This window comes from Narcine bancroftii, chromosome 1, assembly GCF_036971445.1.
Source record: "Narcine bancroftii isolate sNarBan1 chromosome 1, sNarBan1.hap1, whole genome shotgun sequence".
In the NCBI taxonomy this organism is placed as follows: domain Eukaryota; kingdom Metazoa; phylum Chordata; class Chondrichthyes; order Torpediniformes; family Narcinidae; genus Narcine; species Narcine bancroftii.
The window spans coordinates 234,130,701-234,149,323 of record NC_091469.1 but is presented as its reverse complement, the minus strand read 5'-3'; the positions used below and the strand labels follow the sequence as shown (position 1 = coordinate 234,149,323).

Sequence of the window (18,623 nt, the reverse complement as noted above, 5' to 3'; positions counted from 1 at the left end):
TTTTTTTTTCTCTCTCTGCTTGCAAAACCACATGACACTTCTTAAAACAGCAAACTGCAACAAGATAGATTGCTGGCACCACAATCTGTTTCCTGAGCCTGGCCATCTGTTGCTTTAAAGACAATAGTCCATTTATTCCCCATCAGTCCAATTAACATCTACTTGTGAAGTCTCCATAGGTATTCTTCAAAGTTTCTGTAAAGTCACTGTGGACATAAAGTCTCTCTTTCAGCAAGGCTCTTGCATTTTAAATGAGATATCTTTTGTGAAATGATAATGTCTGTTTATAAAGACCTACATTAAACTCCCATAATCTCTTTTAAAGACATATTAAGATTAATATAATAAACCTCATAACAGTACGATCCAATTATCATAGGCAGATCATAGGTAGAGAGGGTGAGTAAATTTAAGTTCTTGGGAGTCTATCTTGGGAGAATCTTTCCTGTACCTAACACATTAATGTCATCATGAAGAAATTCTGTGAGCATCGCTACTTCCTCAGGAGTTTATGAAGGTTTGGTATGGCATTGGAAACCCTGGCATATTTCTACTTATGTGTGGTGGCAAGTGTGCTGACCACCTGCATCGCGGTCTGGTACGGCCACACCAATATCCCTGAGTATAAAGCCCTACATAAGGTAGTGGACACAGACCAGGACATCACAGGGAAAACTCTTCCCACCATTGAGAATATCTACAGGGAATGCTATCATCGAGGATCCACACCACCTAGCACACGCTCTGTTCTTGCTGCTACCATTAGGAAAGAGGTATAGGTGCCACAAGACTCACACCACCAGGTTCAAAAATAGCTGCTACCCCTCCACTATCAGATTCAACACAAACTCAATTAGGGACTCATTTAACAAGTCTTAGTTTTGCACTTTTTTTTCTCTCTTTTTTATTACATAGTTTGCTTACATTTCTTTATTTGTTTACATGTGCACGTTGAGCAGATTTTTTTTCCGCACTACCAGTAAGTGGTAATTCTGCCTCGACTGCAGGACAAAGAATCTCAGGGTTGTATGTGATGGCATGTATGTACTCTGACAATAAATCTGAAGTGAGATTTTCGCAAATCTCGCATCATACGGCAAACACAAGAATTGTTAAGACGTGAATTGAAAGATGACAATAATACTAGTTTATTACTCCTGCTTGGTAAATTATAGGTAGCAAATTAGCATGTATACACAGAATCTAGATTAAAAGATAAAATCTATTAAAGTTAGTTATCCACGAAAAGCTGACTAAAAATTGCAAAATGAAACAATTTCCAGAATAAGACATACACGAATCTAGAAAGAGAGAATAAGAAAGAAATCCATTTGTATACATCATGTTCTTCTTATGTTGTGTTACTGCTGCAGAATTATCAAAGATTCCTTCTGCTTCACTGCTTTAACTGAGAACAGTTACCATCATGTAACATGGGATCACAGAATATAACTAGTCAACCTACGATGCATTGTCTTTGTATAATATTCAGTAACTCAACTTAATCTAAGATTTTTCTTTTTTTCTTTCTTTGGCTTGGCTTCGCGGACGAAGATTTATGGAGGGGGTAAAAGTCCACGTCAGCTGCAGGCTCGTTTGTGGCTGACAAGTCCGATGCGGGACAGGCAGACACGGTTGCAGTGGTTGCAGGGGAAAATTGGTGGGTTGGGGTTGGGTGTTGGGTTTTTCCTCCTTTGCCTTTTGTCAGTGAGGTGGGCTCTGCGGTCTTCTTCAAAGGAGGTTGCTGCCCGCCAAACTGTGAGGCGCCAAGATGCACGGTTTGAGGCGTTATCAGCCCACTGGCGGTGGTCAATGTGGCAGGCACCAAGAGATTTCTTTAGGCAGTCCTAGTACCTTTTCTTTGGTGCACCTCTGTCACAGTGGCCAGTGGAGAGCTCGCCATATAACACGATCTTGGGAAGGCGATGGTCCTCCATTCTGAATCTAAGATACAGCTTAACCAAATCCATAACATCTCAACCAAGTCATATTGTTTAAGCAACTTTACATTTTTTGCCAATATACTTAAGTAAAGTCAAAGCAAAAAATGTTATGTGCTTTTCCCAGTTTTTATTGTTTTTGTTCTTGACTGAATGAAATATCTAAAAAGTATTGACTATTGAAATAAAAACGAAGTGCCTTTGAGTCATGAAAGCTATAACTTTCCAGTCAGAAAAAGTCTTCTCTACCTTGATGACACTTGAAAATATGTTCACCTATTTGCATGTGTCATAATGTCTTTTAATGCATTGCTTTCCACATTGCAGTTAATGATAATGCTATTCATGATACCAAAACTGTTCTGATTCTAGTCAATAGCAAACCAATTTTCACTTTGCCTACATTGCCCACCCCACAAAGATACTTACTGTGGAAAGCTCAGCAACAGGGGTGCTTTAGAAAACAAACATTGATGACAGGGCTTTTATTTTATTTTGGATTATTGATTACCTTTTTCCATTTCAAAGTTTTGAAGCAATCCAGTTTCTGTTGTCGGCTGACATGGTCTATTTCATTATCAAAGTAATTACAAGTATTACAAGAAATAAGATGCATCTTTCTGACCAGGCAAGTCAGTCCTCACAGCTTGAGATAATTCTTTTACAGATTGCATCAGAATTAGCTAGTTCCAAAGGTTATAACCATATAACCATATAACCACTTACAGCACAGAACAGGCCAGTTCGGCCCTACTAGTCCATGCCGTAACAAATCCCCACCCTCCTAGTCCCACTGACCAGCACCTGGTCCATACCCCTCTAGTCCCCTCCTATCCATGTAACGATCCAGTCTTTCCTTAAATGTAACCAATGATCCCGCCTCGACCACGTCTGCTGGAAGCTCATTCCACATCCCCACCAGCCTCTGCGTAAAGAAATTTCCCCTCATGTTCCACTGATAATTTTCCCCCTTCAATCTTAAACCATGTCCTCTAGTTTGAATCTCCCCCTTTCTTAATTGAAAAAGCCTATCCACATTTACTCTGTCTGTCCCTTTTAAAATCTTAAACACCTCTATCAAGTCCCCTCTCAATCTTCTACGCTCCAGAGAAAAAAGCCCCAGTCTGCACAACCTTTCCCTGTAACTCAGACCCTGAAATCCTGTCAACATTCTCGTGAACCTTCTCTGCACTCTCTCTATTTTGTTTACATCTTTCCTATAATTTGGTGACCAAAACTGTACACAGTACTCCAAATTTGGCCTCACCAATGCCTTGTACAATTTCATCATAACCTCCCTACTCTTAAATTCAATACTCCGATTTATGAAGGCCAACATTCCAAATGCCTTCTTCACCACACCATCTACCTGAGTATCAGCCTTGAGGGTACTATTTACCATAACTCCTAAATCCCTTTGTTGCTCTGAACTCCTCAATTGTCTACCATTCAATATATATGACCTATTTAAATTTGCCTTTCCAAAATGCAGCACCTCACATTTATCTGTATTAAATTCTATCAGCCATTTCTCAGCCCACACCTCCAGCCTTCCTAAATCACCTTTTAATCTACGGTAATCTACCTCACTGTCCACAACACCACCAATCTTTGTGTCATCCGCAAACTTGCTTATCCAATTTTATACCCCTACATCCAGATCGTTAATATATATAACAAACAATAGTGGACCCAGGACCGATCCCTGAGGAACTCCACTAGTCACCGGCCTCCAATTGGACAAACAATTTTCTACCACTACTCTCTGACATCTTCCATCCAAACACTGCTGAATCCAGCCTGTAATGTTATCTAATTTTCTCTCCATAATGTAGCCTTACCTGTTGAGTATTTCTAACATTTTATTTCAGATTTCAATGTTTGAGGTTTTGTTCATCATGGTTCCAGCATTGTTTACATTTTTCAGTTTTAGTTTTCAGTAAACTGTCCATTTATGCTCCTTCCAAACAATTAATTGCATTTGGCAAACCTTCATCAATGAGATTTTCCATTTCAAAACACCACTGCTCCTTGAGCACAACTTAAGTACTTCTCAGTACTGCTGAGGTCAATTCTATTTCTCTTATCCATTTCCAACATTATTTCCTCAGACTTAAATAACTCACCCACAAATTTGTTCGGTGTAGAAAAATTTTCAGTCAAAATAGATATTTCCAATTCTTATTTGTGACTTTGAGAATGGCGGTTTCAAAGCTGTGGTGTACTATCATCCTTTGCATTAGGTAGAGCTCTAACCTTCGACTCCTTCACATTCTGATTTACTTGAATTTTATGACAACTCTTCTTATTGAGTTGAATATTATTCTAGCTATCAAAGACAGCCATTTGATGTGACATTTGGTCTTCTGGTGTACAGCAAAAGTTTGGAATTAATCACGAGAAGGCCTGAAGTCCAGTAGAGTGGCATCAAAGTCAGGAGATTCAGCCCTCTGCAAGAAATCCAAATACAATCTCTGCAAGGCCATGAGAAGCCAAGAGACAATAATGCACCAAGCACAAGTCCCAAGGGAACATCAGGGACATGCAGCAACCATGGCAGGGCATGCTATCATGGAGTACAAAGTGACACGAAACAGCACATGTAATAGTCTAACACTCCCTAGTGAGTTCAATATGTTCTATGCTTGCTTTATATTGGTAGCCAGCAGGGAAGTGACATCAACATCAACTACTACAAGAGATGTCGAATCCATGGTCACTGGGTGCTGAAATCAAGGTGACCCTTCTTGCAAGTGAGCGTGGAGAAAGCAAGTATACATGCAGATCAAACTGAAGAATGTAGTTAGTCACAAAGATCTTTAATCTCTCCCAACAATAAATCAGTTCCCATTTGCTTTAAGGAGACCATCATTTCCAGTATTAAATAAAAGCATAACAGGCTGTTGTGTTCAACAATAGGTTTAACAGGTTCAAAGAAAATCAAGGCTGGACACGTTATGAACAGTGGTCTTTAATTACACACAGGTAATTCACAAAAAGGGCACACATGACAGACTAACGTACACAGAACACAGGCACAGTAGACATAAAAATGAGGGTTTAACTTATTCAGCACCCACAACCCACAGGCACAGTATTCTACGTAACTACACAAGTACATGCACAGGAACTTGATCTCCAGTGTTGCTGCTGCTCAGGATCCGGGACCTGCCCATTTCAGTTGGCCCTCCAGAGCTCCCCGTAGCTCGCAACCTGGAGTTCAGCAATGGTCACAACAAACGAACATATACCAGCAATGATACACATCGGGTGTGAATACATCGCTACTAAACATTCTCAACTCCCGAATGGGAATGCAAGGGTTAAACACAGTACTCAATAACCCTTTTTAACAAGAATATCAAATGAACCTGGTCTCCAGCATTGCCCATGGCTTGGGATCTGGGACAGACCCATTGCATTCAGCCCTCCAGAGCTGCCCGTAACCTGCAGCCTGTTTAGTGATGTTCTCCATGTACAGCAAGAACAAAGAGCGAAAGAGCCAGAGACTGCATGTGCTCAGCTTTTTCGATGCAAGACCCATCCACGTGACCTGCGATGACCAATCGTGCATCAGTCTTAAGTGTGGATAGATCTAACCATTGATTTTCACCTGGAGAACCATGTCAGCTGCCAGGGACAATCCACGCATCAGTCTCACAAGTAGGCAGATCTAACCCTTGTTTGGCAGATGAGACTTCATACTAAGCTCCAGCCAGAGAGGTCACATGAGCCTCTGCAATCCACATTTCCACCAGAGTTCAGAGAGGCCATATGTTCCTGCAAAATCCACACGACATAGGATTAAATGACAACTGACCAGTGGCTTTGACATCCTCCATCATGAAGTAATTTGAGAGGCTGGTCATGGCTCACATCTAGTTCAGCCTTGACCCACTTCAAGTTTCCTATTGGCTAAACGGATACACAGCAGCCACCATCTCCCGAGTTCCCCACTCTGTCCTGGAACACCTGAATGCCAAGCTCACCCATGTCAGACTACTGTTCATACACCACAGCTCTGCCTTTGATACCATACACTCCAGCAAACTCATACCAAATTTTGGGATCTACACCTTAGCACACATCTCCTCAATGATCACACTCAACACAAATCACTCAAGGACATGACTGTATAACTAAATACCATTTCACACCATTTTCAAATTTCCCAATGATAGTACAATAGTAGGTCAGGTATCAAAATGACAAGATTCAGCACAGGACAGAGATTTATCACAGCCCAGATAACCCAGTTTCTTTTCTCACCTTCCATTCAGGATACGGCTTAAAAGTGTGAAACTACGCACTAACAAATTGAAGGGCAGTTTCCACTCCACCACCATCAGGCTCCTGAATGAACCCATAAGTGCTATCATACAGCACTTACTTGGTGCCAATTGATCATTCTTTTCAATTCAATCCAAAACTATGCTCTTTACACAGTTGTATGAATGCTAGAAACAACGTGTTGGTCTACTCCAGTGGCTTCAAACTTTTTTCTTTCCACTCACATACCATCTTAAGCAATCCCTATGTCTTAGGTGCTCAGTCATTAGTAAGGGATTACTTAAGGTGGTATGTGAGTGGAAAGAATAAGTTTGAAAACCACTATTTAATTATACCTTATTGACTCGTTATGTGCATGGTTTCATGATTCCAAAGGAAATGGGCCAATGACAATTTTCCTAAAGCAAAATATTTCAGTCACAATTGGGTCTAGAGCAGTGATGTCATGCTTTTATGTCATGCAAATTCAGAGCACACAGATAAATCCTAAATATTTTTAGTATATATGCCTCCACCACTCCCTCAGCCAGTGCACTGCAGATTACAACCATCTTCTGAACAAACAGTTCTTCCTGATACCCCTTTTTAACGGGCATCTATGAAAGCAAGATCCTTGGGTATACTTAAGCAGAGATCAACAGCTATTTAATTAGTCAAGGCATCAAGGGTTACAGGGAGAAAGCTGTGGATTGGGCCTGAATGGGTGGATGGATCAACGTGATTAAAATGGCAGAGCAGACTCGTAGTGCCTACTTCTGTTTCTACATTTTAGCCCTTGAAACAAAATTATACCTGAGACTTTCTGTATATTTGCTGTGGGGAACAGTTATTTGACCATCATTCGAGCCAATCTGATTCCACCTATCATCCATTAGCCTCCGTGCCAACCCCTCCCTAACCTGGTTCCATCCACACATTTCTCCACCCCATCTGGTTCCACTTATCAAGTCCAATCCTCTGTCCCACTCCCTTCACACAGATATTTGCTAGTAATCTTTCATGTTCCATTAGACTCAAAATGTCGACTTAAGATTTCTACCTCCAGAGTGTTTCCAGCAGTGTGTTGTATCAAGTCACTTCTCTGCTTTGCAATCTTATCCTAAGTCATTTTTTTCTGTCACCACAAAGCTTTAAATAATATTAATTTTTGAAAAGCAATGAACAAAACATGAGAAAATATAATGTTAACTTGTACAGATACACAATCCTTTATCCGGAACCCTTGGGGGACAGTGTGTTCCGAATTTTGGATTTTTCCGGATTTCAGAACAAAAGCCAGCTGCCCCAGATTTAAGCCCACCTGAATTGTGCTGCCATATTCACCCTTCTTCCAGTCGCACTGGCGTCTCTCTCCCTTTCGCCCATCCAAATCGTGTTGCAGTCTCTCTCCAACCCTCGCCCGAGTCACGCTGTCGTCTCTCTCCACCCCGCCCACCCGAGTTGTGCTGCCGTCTCTCTCTTCTCCCCCGTCCACCTGGTTTGCACTGCCGTCTCTCTGCCCCCCCGCCTGAGTCGCGCTACTGTGTCTCCCCCCCGCCCAAGTCGCGCTGCTGTCTCTCTCCCCCTCGCCCAAATCGTACTGCCATCTCTCTCTCTCTCTCTCTCTCCCCCCACCTCCCTCTGCTGTACCAGCACCAGGAAAAAATGCCAGGTTTTGGAGCTTTCCAGATTTTAGACGTCCGGATAAAGGATTGTGTACCTGTAGAGTCACTTCAGAATTTGATTAAATAACAATGTATATGAAATATACATTAAACTTTTAATAAGAATTAAAACAGAAAGTGCCTCAGATATACAGCAAGTCAAACAGCATCCTTGGAAAAGAAACAAAGTTAATATTAAAATTTTGGAAAATCAATTTTGTTTCCCACTCAATTGATGCTTCTGGTGGGAAAATATTTCTAGTATTTTCTGTTTTCATTTCAGATTTATAACATCTGCACATTTTTTTGCCTTTTGTTTTCCGAATGAATTTTATTTTTCAAATTCAATCAAGTTAAAAAAAATTCACAATTTCAATTGATGCTTCTTGAAAAATAGGCATCTTATACAATTTACAATTACTCAATTTTATATATAACAGTCTTAACCACAGAATTCACAATGCCGACTGCATTAAGCAAATCATCTTAACCCATACATAGGACTAAACCAAAGTGGTACAGTATAGCCAGAACTGAATGTTACTCTCAACATGAAACAACAAAGTTGGGTGCCTTGGGATTTTAGCCAGGCAGCAAAGTCCCAAGGCAGCCTTAATAACCATAGAGTAACAATAACACTTAAAAGTTATTGAACTATTGTCTATCATAATTCAGTAAAACCTCATTAGGTAGTTGGGGTCCAAGATCTCCTACCGCATTACAGCCAAATCACGGAACAGATGCATACATGTCATGATTCAGAAAGCAGGAAAACAGAATACTGTGACTCAAACCCTGTAATAAGACCTTTAAACTCCACATATCAACAGACACGTCTTGTAAATGAGTCATAAGAGTCCATTCTTGAGTTTGTGGCTGTTAGCCTGGCATCTTAAAGTCAACGTTTGGGATCCACCGACATTCACACTATAAGCATTTCCGCGGATTAACAAATTGCTTTCTAATGAGGTTTCACTGTACCATGACATCTAGTTTCATGAGACTTGAAGCAAGAGTAGGAACTCTTAGAAGCAAGGGTAAAGCTAAGTGCTTGTATAAGTGTCTAATTAACTGTAGCCAATAAAAGCAAGGGAAGCTCAAGTGGAGCAATCACTGAAGAGCAGCCAGTGTTCAAGTCAGACTTATAGGTTTTGGCTAGAGAGGGTTCTGCAAGGAGAATCTGGAAAAACTGGTGCAGGGGACAACAGTAAGAAGATACAGGTAAAAGTAAGCAAGATATTTTAGTATTGTACAGACTGAGCAGTTAGAATGGCAGTGATAGACTCCTCTTGTAAGATGTGGTAAATCTAGGACACAAGTGTCCTTGATCACTAAACCTGCAGGAAGCATCCGGCACCTGACGGACCATTTTAAGGAAATGGAGCTGGATGAACTCCAGATCATTTGGACACTGAAAGACAAGAGTAGGGAGGAGGTCATACTTATAAGGGATGAGGAAGGTGGCTGTCAGGAGAGGAAAAGAGAATAGGGTAGTCATGACTTTCCCCTCAAAAACAAGTATACAGTTTTGAATACTGAGGGGAAAGCTGTAACAGCCAGGTCTCTGGCACAGAGTTGAGCTCTGTGGCTCAAGAGGGAATGGTAAAGAGGCAAAGTTTGAAAATTACAAAATGCAAAAGGATCTGGGAGTCCTCATGCAGGAGAACCAGAGATAAACTTGCTGGTTTAGTTCGTGGTGAAGAAGGAAAATGCAATACTGACATTCATTTCAAAAGGAATAGCATACAAAAAGCAGGGATGTGATGTTGAGGCTTTATGAGGTACTAGTGAGACTCCACTTGGAGAACTGTGAGCAATTTTGGATTCCTCATTTAAGAAAGGGCCTGTTGACGTTAGAGAGGGTTCAGAGGAAGTTCACAAGGCTGATTCTGGGAATTAAAAGATTATCATCCAAGTTTGATGGCTCTGTCTGTATTTGATAGAATTTAGGAGAATGAGAGGGCTGTCTTTGAATGTTGAAAGGCATGGACACAGTCGATGTAGAAAGGTGGTTTCCCATAGTGGGAGAGTCTCGGATGACAGGGAACAACTTAATGGTTGAAGGGCGTTCACTTCAAAGATACCTGTATCGCAGCTGCAGAAAGGGAGGATGTTGTGGAGGGATCATCTACTGAGTCAGTGTGGATAAAAGTCAGAAACAAAGGGAGTCATCACTCTATTGGGAGTATTCCAATAGACCCAAGACCCCCCCAAATAGTCACTGGGACATTGAGCAGCAGAGAGGTAGGCAGAATTTGGAAAGGTGCAAAAATAACAAAGTTGTTGTTATGGGACACTTTAACTTCCCTAAAGTTGACTGGCATCTCTTTAGTGCAGTAGATTCAGATGGGGCTAAATTTGTCAGGTGTGTCCAAAAAGGATTCCTGTATGGGGTTAAGCCAACTAGAGGAGAGACTATACTGGATCTTTTCTCCCACTCACATACCACCTTTAAGTAATCACTTACTAACCACAGAACACCTATAGCATAGGATGATGTCACTAGGACCAGACACTATAAAGCCCAGAAAGTGAGGGAAAAGATTTCTAGAGCGTTGGTAGTGATCTTTGCATCCACCCTGGCTGCAGGAGAGGTACCAAAGGACTGGAGAATAGAAAAAGTAGTCCCTTTGTTTAATGTTTCATGTCTTTCTGAGGGGGGATGGTCATCTTGTCTTTTTGAGGGGGGTGGTCATCATGTCTTTTTGAGGGGGGATGGTCTTCATATCTTTTTGAGGGGGGATGGTCTTCATGTCTTTTTGAGGGGGATGGTCTTCATGTCTTTTTGAGGGGGGATGGTCTTCATGTCTTTTTGAGGGGGGATGGTCTTCATGTCTTTTTGAGGAGGGATGGTCATCATGTCTTTTTGAGGGGGGTGGTCATCATGTCTTTTTGAGGGGGGATGGGCATCATGTCTTTTTGAGGGGGGATGGTCATCATGTCTTTTTTTTTTAATTTTTTTATTTTTCACACAATAAACCATACTGACCAAAATAGACATTTTTCTCTTGAATATATACAGTGTCATTTTCTCCCCTTTTCCCTCCTCCCTTCCCTCCCTCCCTCTCCCCCCTTCCCATTTTTTCAAAGTTCAATCTATAAGATACATTAAATTCGTAAAACAATGTCGTCACTTAATAAAATAAACAAGAAATTTTTATCTTTTACTTTTATATACTGAGTCAGTTCATTTCGTTGTCTTCTCCTTCTGTCACTTTAGGTGGTGGAGGTTCATGGTAGGATTTCTCTATTGTATTTCATGTTTGGTTCCCATATTTGTTCGAATATTGTGATGTTATTTCTTAAATTATATGTTATTTTTTCTCATGGAATACATTTATTTATTTCTATGTACCATTGTTGTATTCTCAAGTTGTCTTCTAATGTCCAGGTTGACATAATACATTTTTTTGCTACAGCTAGGGCTATCATAATAAATCTTTTTTGTGCTCCATCCAAATCAAGTCCAAATTCTTTATTTCTTATATCGCTTAGGAGGAAGATCTCTGGGTTTTTTGGTATATTGCTTTTTGTGATTTTATTTAATATCTGGTTTAGATCTTCCCAAAATTTTTTCCACTTTCTCACATGTCCAAATTGCATGTATTGTTGTTCCCGTTTCCTTTCTACAGCGAAAACATCTGTCTGATACTGTTGGGTCCCATTTATTTAACTTTTGGGGTGTGATGTATAGCCTATGTAACCAATTATATTGTATCATGCGTAACCTCGTGTTTATTGTATTTCTCATAGTTCCAGAGCATAGCTTTTCCCATGTTTCATTCTTTATCTTTAGATCTTGTTCCCATTTTTGTTTTGGTTTACAGTTTGTTTCCTCATTCTCCTTTTCTTGCAGTTATATTATATTTGACCTTCATTTGTTCAAAAGATAATAATTTATTTCCCGAAAAACAATTTTCTATTCTTTTGATCCCTTTTCTCTCCCATTCTCCGAAGGAAAGGTTATTTATTGTGAAAAGGATTAGTTGATTTTGTGTCAATATTAATTTTGGTAGTTGATAATTTATCTTATTCCTTTCTACGTGAATCTTCTTCCAAATGTTGAGCAGATGGTGCAAAACTGGTGAATTCCTACGTTGCACCAATTTTTCATCCCACTTATCATCATATCTTTTTGAGGGCGGGTGGTCATCACGTCTTTTTGAGGGGGGAATGGTGATCATGTCTTTTTGAGGAGGGATGGTCATCTTGTCCTTTTGAGGGGGGATGGTCATCTTGTCTTTGAGGGGGGATGGTCATCTTGTCTTTGAGGGGGGATGGTCATCTTGTCTTTGAGGGGGGATGGTCATCTTGTCTTTGAGGGGGGATGGTCATCTTGTCTTTTTGAGGGGGGATGGTCATCTTTTTGAGGGGCTGGTCATTTTGTCTTTCTGAGGGGGGATGGTCATGTTGTCTTTCTGAGGGGGGATGGTCATCTTGTCTTTTTGAGGGGTATGGTCATCTTGTCTTTTTGAGGGGGGTATGGTCATCTTGTCTTTTTGAGGGGGGTAGTCATGTCTTTTTGAGGGGGTGGTCATCATGTCTTTTTGAGGGGGGTGGTCATCATGTCTTTTTGAGGGTGGTGGTCATCATGTCTTTTTGAGGGGGGTGGTCATCATGTCTTTTTGAGGGGGGTGGTCATCATGTCTTTTTGAGGGGGGTGGTCATCATGTCTTTTTGAGGGGATGATTATGCCTTATGAGTTTAATGAAGTTTTTTTTAAGGAGATAACAAAATAAATCTATGATGGCAAAACTGTGGGGATGTGGTGTACACTGATTTTAGTAAAGCATTTGACAAGGTGCCCCATGGTAGGCTCATTCAAAAAATCATGAGGCATGGGATCCAGGGAACTTTGGCTGCATGAATTTGTAATTGACTTGCGTGTAGAAGGTTGTAGTAGATGAACATATTCTATCTGGAGGTCTGTGACTAGTGGCTTCTGCAGGGATCTTTTCTAGGACTTCTGCTCGGATTTTTATAATTGGGTTGGACAAAGAAGTGGAGGGGTGGGTCAGTAAGTTTACAAGATACAAAAGTTGAAGTCTTGTGGATAGCAAAGAAGATTGTTGTAGGTTGCAATGGGATATAGACACCAGGCAGAGTTGGCAGATGGTGATCAATCCTGTTAAGTGTGAAGTGATGCACAATGACAAGAATTTGAACACTATGGAGGAACATGGGAATCTTGGGGTTTAGGCCCACATTAGTCGAGGGATTGAACTCAAGAGCTGTGAGGTAATGTTACAGCTCTACAAACTTTTGGTAAGGCCACACTTGGGACTATTGCATTCAATTCAGGTCACCTCATTATAGGAAGGATGTAGAATCTTTGAAGAGGGCGCAGAGGAGATTTACCAGAATGTTGCCTAGATTGTAAAACATGTCGTCTTTTTTTTACATGTCTTCTGAAGCAAGGTTGACTAAGCTCAGAATTTTCTGTTTTGAGCGACAAAGAATAAGAGACAACTTAATCGAAGTATACAAGATTATAAGGGGCATTGATAGAGTACACAGCCTAAGCAACAGTAGGAAATACCCACATGAAATGCATTGGTGGGGATGATGTTGGCTGGTACTATAGGGAAATTCAAAAGACTCTTAGATAGGCTCATGGATGAAAAAAAAACTAGACTTTTATGGATGAGAGGAAGGGAAGGATTGTATTGTTGTAGAGTAGGTTTCCATAGGTCAGCACAACATGATGGGCTGAAGGGCTTACTGTGCTGTAATGTTCTATGCTCTCATGAGGTTTCAATAAAACAAACTCAGAATATAATACACAATAGTTAAAGACATTTTCGTAATCTCATAGCTAAGAAATTTGAGTTTTGCCCCAACACAATGCTGGCTTACTATTTGGATCTCACAATGAGCAATAAGCATCACTATCTAAGCAGTCCATAAAACTGTTCAAAAATGCATCTTTCATTGAAAAAAAATGATGCAAATATTAACGTACTTGTATCAGAGTAACTGAATTACAAAGTAATAAAACAGCCCCTTCACCCTGTCACATCAGCGTCACATGTACCTACCTGCACTATTCCCATTTGCCAAGGCTTGGTCCATAGCCTTCCATTTCAGAGCAAATTGTCATCGAAATAATTCTTAAATGTTGTGAGAAGACCTGTCTCCACCATCTTCTCAAAGCATGTTCTAGATTTCATCAACCCTTGGCAGTGGGAGTGAAGGCATAGAATGATGTTTGCATTATTGATGGATTCCAATCTTCATCAACATTGAGAGAAAGCACAGAGAATCAATTTTCCAACATTGGGCACAAGTTTTCTACATTGGTGTGGCACTTGTTTCTGAACTTCTAGTCGAGGTCCTAATAAACAATTTAGTTGGGGTTTTCACCCATTTCATGGTGATGGACTTCCAGTTCACCCTCATTTCTCCATTGTTAAAGCACCACAGTTGGTGCAGCGCTTAGCGCAAGGCCTTTACAGCACCAGCGAATGGAACTGGGATCAAATCCTGTGCTGTCTGTAAGGAGTTTGTATGTTCTCCGTGTCTGCGTGGGTTTTCCATGAGGCCCCTGGTTTCCTCTCATCATGGGAAACGTCTCAGGGGTATAGTTAATGGGGTGGAAAATGGGCAGCACAGGCTCATGGACCGAAATGGGCTGTTACTGGGCTGTATGTCTAAACCTTTTTAAAATTATATTTAAAAAGCCAAGGTCATGGAAGACAGAAAATCTGCAGTTTTAACTTCTGTTTAATATAAGAATACCATTACTTGCTTGACTGTTATTTGCATTAAAATGCTTTTAATTTTAAACATTGAATATGTTCTGCAATAACACATCACGAGGATCTTTGAGAAGCACAATTTTACATTGTCTGCTGTTATATGTGGATAGTAGAAAAACATGTTGCCTCCCTGCCTGTCTGGAATATTATGTATTGTGGGTGATCATATGACATCCCTGTCTGAAATTTATTTGGAAGTCGCATCACCTGTCAATCAAGGTTGGATTCCAGCCATCCATTAGTGTACACCTTGCCATTGGCTCATTTAAATTATCTAGGGTCATTATTGGCTATGTGCCCAGATCAGAACTGTATAAAAGATCGATGCATCGCACATTATTTATCTCTGCTACTGTGGGCATCGCTGGTAGTGTCTTGGGTAAGATGTGCACTACACTGAAGGGAGCTATAGTAACGCGATAAATCAGTACTTGCAGAGAGCTGCACCCGTTGGTACAGGGAACCGGGTGTATGTGTGAAGGTCCGTGTCTGCAAAGAGCGTACTCAAGTGTGTGAGCTTGTAGAGTATAAGTGGTCACTGGTATCAGAGTCCAACCTAGGTCCAATGTGAATGTCTATATCGTCGTTAAAGTAATATAGAAATCCAGTACCATTTGATGCTCTCCCGTTTGTCTCCTGTGTTAATTAAAAGTTACATGTGATTGTTACCAGACTCAGCTCTCTGTGAACCCAATGAACCTGATACTATTCCCAAAACGACAAATTGGCGGTGTGAGCAGGGTTCAAAGAGTTTCAGCTGGACACAAATGGAGTACTAATTACATGTGAGATTGTACTAACAGTGGCACGCTGATGGTGTAGGGACACAGATTGTTAGGGAGTGGGAGATTGTGGGTATTGCAAACACCACTTCCCAGGGAGCATGAAGGTGACTAGTTACCATCACATGCCCTGACTTTAGGGGGTGATCTTGCCCCTCCTGGAGCTAGCAACTGGGAAAAACATCCGTGAAGCCATCACCGTCCTGGAGGGATCAGAGTACACAGCACCCACTCATGTTTATACATCCAAAGCACGGGTGGAGCTTCCTGTGCACTGCCCACTGCAGCCTGGATCAGCCTCCCCACTGGTCTTTCCCCACCGTAGGTGGTCCCTAACTAATCTATCTTGTGTGCTATCTTCTCACCCACCCCCCCCCCCCCCCCCACTACCACACCGTAGAAGACTATCTTCTAGATATTTCTCTTAATGCTCAATGTGAGGGTCTACAAAATGCTCATCAACAGACAACTGCAATTTCCCCACACTGGTCTTCACAGCTTTATTGACCACACCATTTTGTTTAATCAGCAAGGAGTTGATGTCACTTATTACGCACAGAACTTCAAATAGACATACATCAGCTGTTGCCATGAAAAACAAGGCATGAGAGTCAGTGACCAGACATTTTTCTTTCTCTTCCCTCCCCTCTGACACTGGGCAGCAGCTCCCACAGCACCCTCCTCCACTGGGAACACAACGACCCTGTTTGGTTGGGAGGGAGCTGGTGAGGTGTGGTCGTTGAGTTTGATTATGTGCCTTGTATGTAGAGTTTACTATCTAGAATCCAGTTATTGTTGCCTGTCACGATTATTGTACAGCGATGCAACTTCCAAGGGTTGGATTGTGGAGAAACATGTGGCCTCCTTACCTGTCTGAAATATTTTGGTAGCGGGTCCTCCCTTTCTGAAACTTATTTGGAAGTCGTATCACTTTTCAATCAAGGTTGGACTCCAGCCACCTATTAGTGTACACCTTGTCATTGGCTCATTTAAATTACCTAGGTTCATTGTTGGCTAGGCACTTAGATCAGAACTATATAAAATATCAATGCATCGCACATTATTTCTCTCTGCCTCGTTGTCCAAGCCCCCAACATCGCTCCATGCCAGGTCGCTATTGTGGGCATCACTGGAAGTGTCATAGGTAAGGTGTGCACTACACTGAACCTGAGCTGTAGTAGTGTAATTTATCAGTACTTACAGAGAGCCACACCCCATTGGTACAGGGAACTGGACATGTGTGTGAAAAATCCCTCTCTGTAGAGTGTGTACTCAAATGTGTGAGCATATAGAGTATTGGCAACCATTAGTATTGGAGTTCAACCAAAGTCCGATGTGAATATTTATATTGTTTTTTAAGTAATATAGTAATTTGGTACTGTTTGATATTCTCCATTTGTCTCCTGTGTTAAAGTTACGTGTGATTGTAACACTCGTGTTCAGACTCGTCTTTCTGTGAACTCACTGAACCCGATACTCTTCCGAACACAACATCTACAGCAGTCAATATATTTTAATTCAAATGCATGTTTGCTTATCCTCACCAAAAAGGAAAGACTATATTAATATTGAAAATGATTAATAAAAGAACCATTAAACAGCTGATTCGGATAAAACAGATGAAATGTGTAACAAAGAAAGTATCAACCGTTTTGTTTCTTGAGGGAGAATTTATAATTGTGAAAGGAGATTCTCCAATCATGTTAATATTGACCAGAGGTCAATTTCATGAACTTGCGGCCTCATGAGAAATTTATACTTTGTCATCTCCTGTTATTTCACAAACTCAATGGAATCAACTTTATATTACCAGAGTCAATATCAAAAATTGTAATTGTGTGAAATCAAATACTGTAGTGAGATCATTTATTTTAAACCACTGCCATTGAACAAATTTCATCATGTTCACTTTTCCAAAATTATTTTTAAATTAATGTTAGCAAAAGCACATTCAGTTGGTAAACACTTGGCCACTAACGTTTCAATTAGGAATAAAAGCTAATGTGCAGAGCTACACCCTCAAAGCAAATGTCAGGAGCAAACCATAGGAGGGACTATAGCAAAAGTTTGAAGTGGGCTGAATTACTATAAATTTAAAGTGCAAAATGTAAAACAAAATGATTTTGATTTATGGCAATAATTAACCAAGAAATACAAGCCAACAAAAAAATCTGATTATCGGAGGAAGGATCCAAGATAAAATTTAAGATCCTTCCCTCTCCAACCATCTCTAATTTAAAAACTAACTTTTTTCCTTTTATCCAGTTCTGAAAAAAGGCCTTCAACCCGAAACATTCACTTTTTTTGATGATGCTGTCTGAGGACAATATCAATATCTTCCCTAACCATTAGAATACAATGCACAAAAATTAAAAATGCAATATAAAATCCATCAATTTGCAGATTCGTTCCATCCACCTTCGGGCCCATTTTGTCAATTTTTTAAACGTTGTTTGTTCACAATTTGGATGACAAGGTGGTTAACTTGGTTAGTAAGTTTGTGGATGACATGATAATTGGAGGTATAGAAGATTACGAAGGTATTATTACAATAGGAGTTAGATGAATTGGGTCAAGGAATGAAAAATGGAATTAAACTTGAACAAGTGTGAAGTGTTCCACTTTGGTACGTTAAACCAGAACGGGTGTTTCCCAGTAAATGGGAGGGCTCTGGAGAGTGTTGTTGCACAGGGAGACTAATGATACATGATACAGGTACATAGTTTCATAACAGCATCTCCACAAGTACACTGGGTGGAGAAAATAAAAGTTTGGCACATTTGCCATCACCACTTGAGGGAGCATTGACGTGATCCATTGGCTGTGAGATTGCTCAGCTCTGCTTTTTAAAGGATGTGGTCCTGAGGGATAGGATCATATTGGCAACTCACTTTCAGGTATGCCCAGGCTTGCATCAGAATTGACACTGTTACGGAGTCCAGAGGACCCCAAAAACCAGCAGTAATAGATATGCACCACTACTCAGGGTCACTTAAACAAAAGGAGTTTTTAATTATAATTGAACAAGAAAACAGAATTAAACTTTAACTTATTACTTAACTACTTAATTCACCCCCCCCCCCCCAATACTAAGCGCAGGTGTGTGTAATGTATATTTAAGATTAGAGAAGTTCTTTGGATCACAGTCCGAACTCACCGGTTGCAGGCAATTCTTGTACTGTGCAGAGGTTAGCATTAATAAAGTTCACC

The 18,623-nt window shown here is 40.6% G+C and overlaps 1 protein-coding gene across 5 annotated transcripts in view; it reads right to left on the bottom strand.

Moving 5' to 3' along the window:
• The window catches only part of apc (APC regulator of WNT signaling pathway), a 191,553-nt gene that overhangs the window by 100,082 nt on the left and 72,848 nt on the right, over positions 1-18,623 (bottom strand). The window contains exon 1 of one of the 5 annotated variants that reach the window (XM_069892869.1): positions 13,912-14,043. The exons of the other annotated variants lie outside the window; for them this stretch is intronic. Coding sequence (XP_069748970.1) covers positions 13,912-13,926 — 15 coding nt within the window. The 5' untranslated portion in view covers positions 13,927-14,043. Of the gene's footprint in view, positions 1-13,911; positions 14,044-18,623 lie in introns of those variants that run through there. 5 annotated transcript variants of the gene reach the window in all.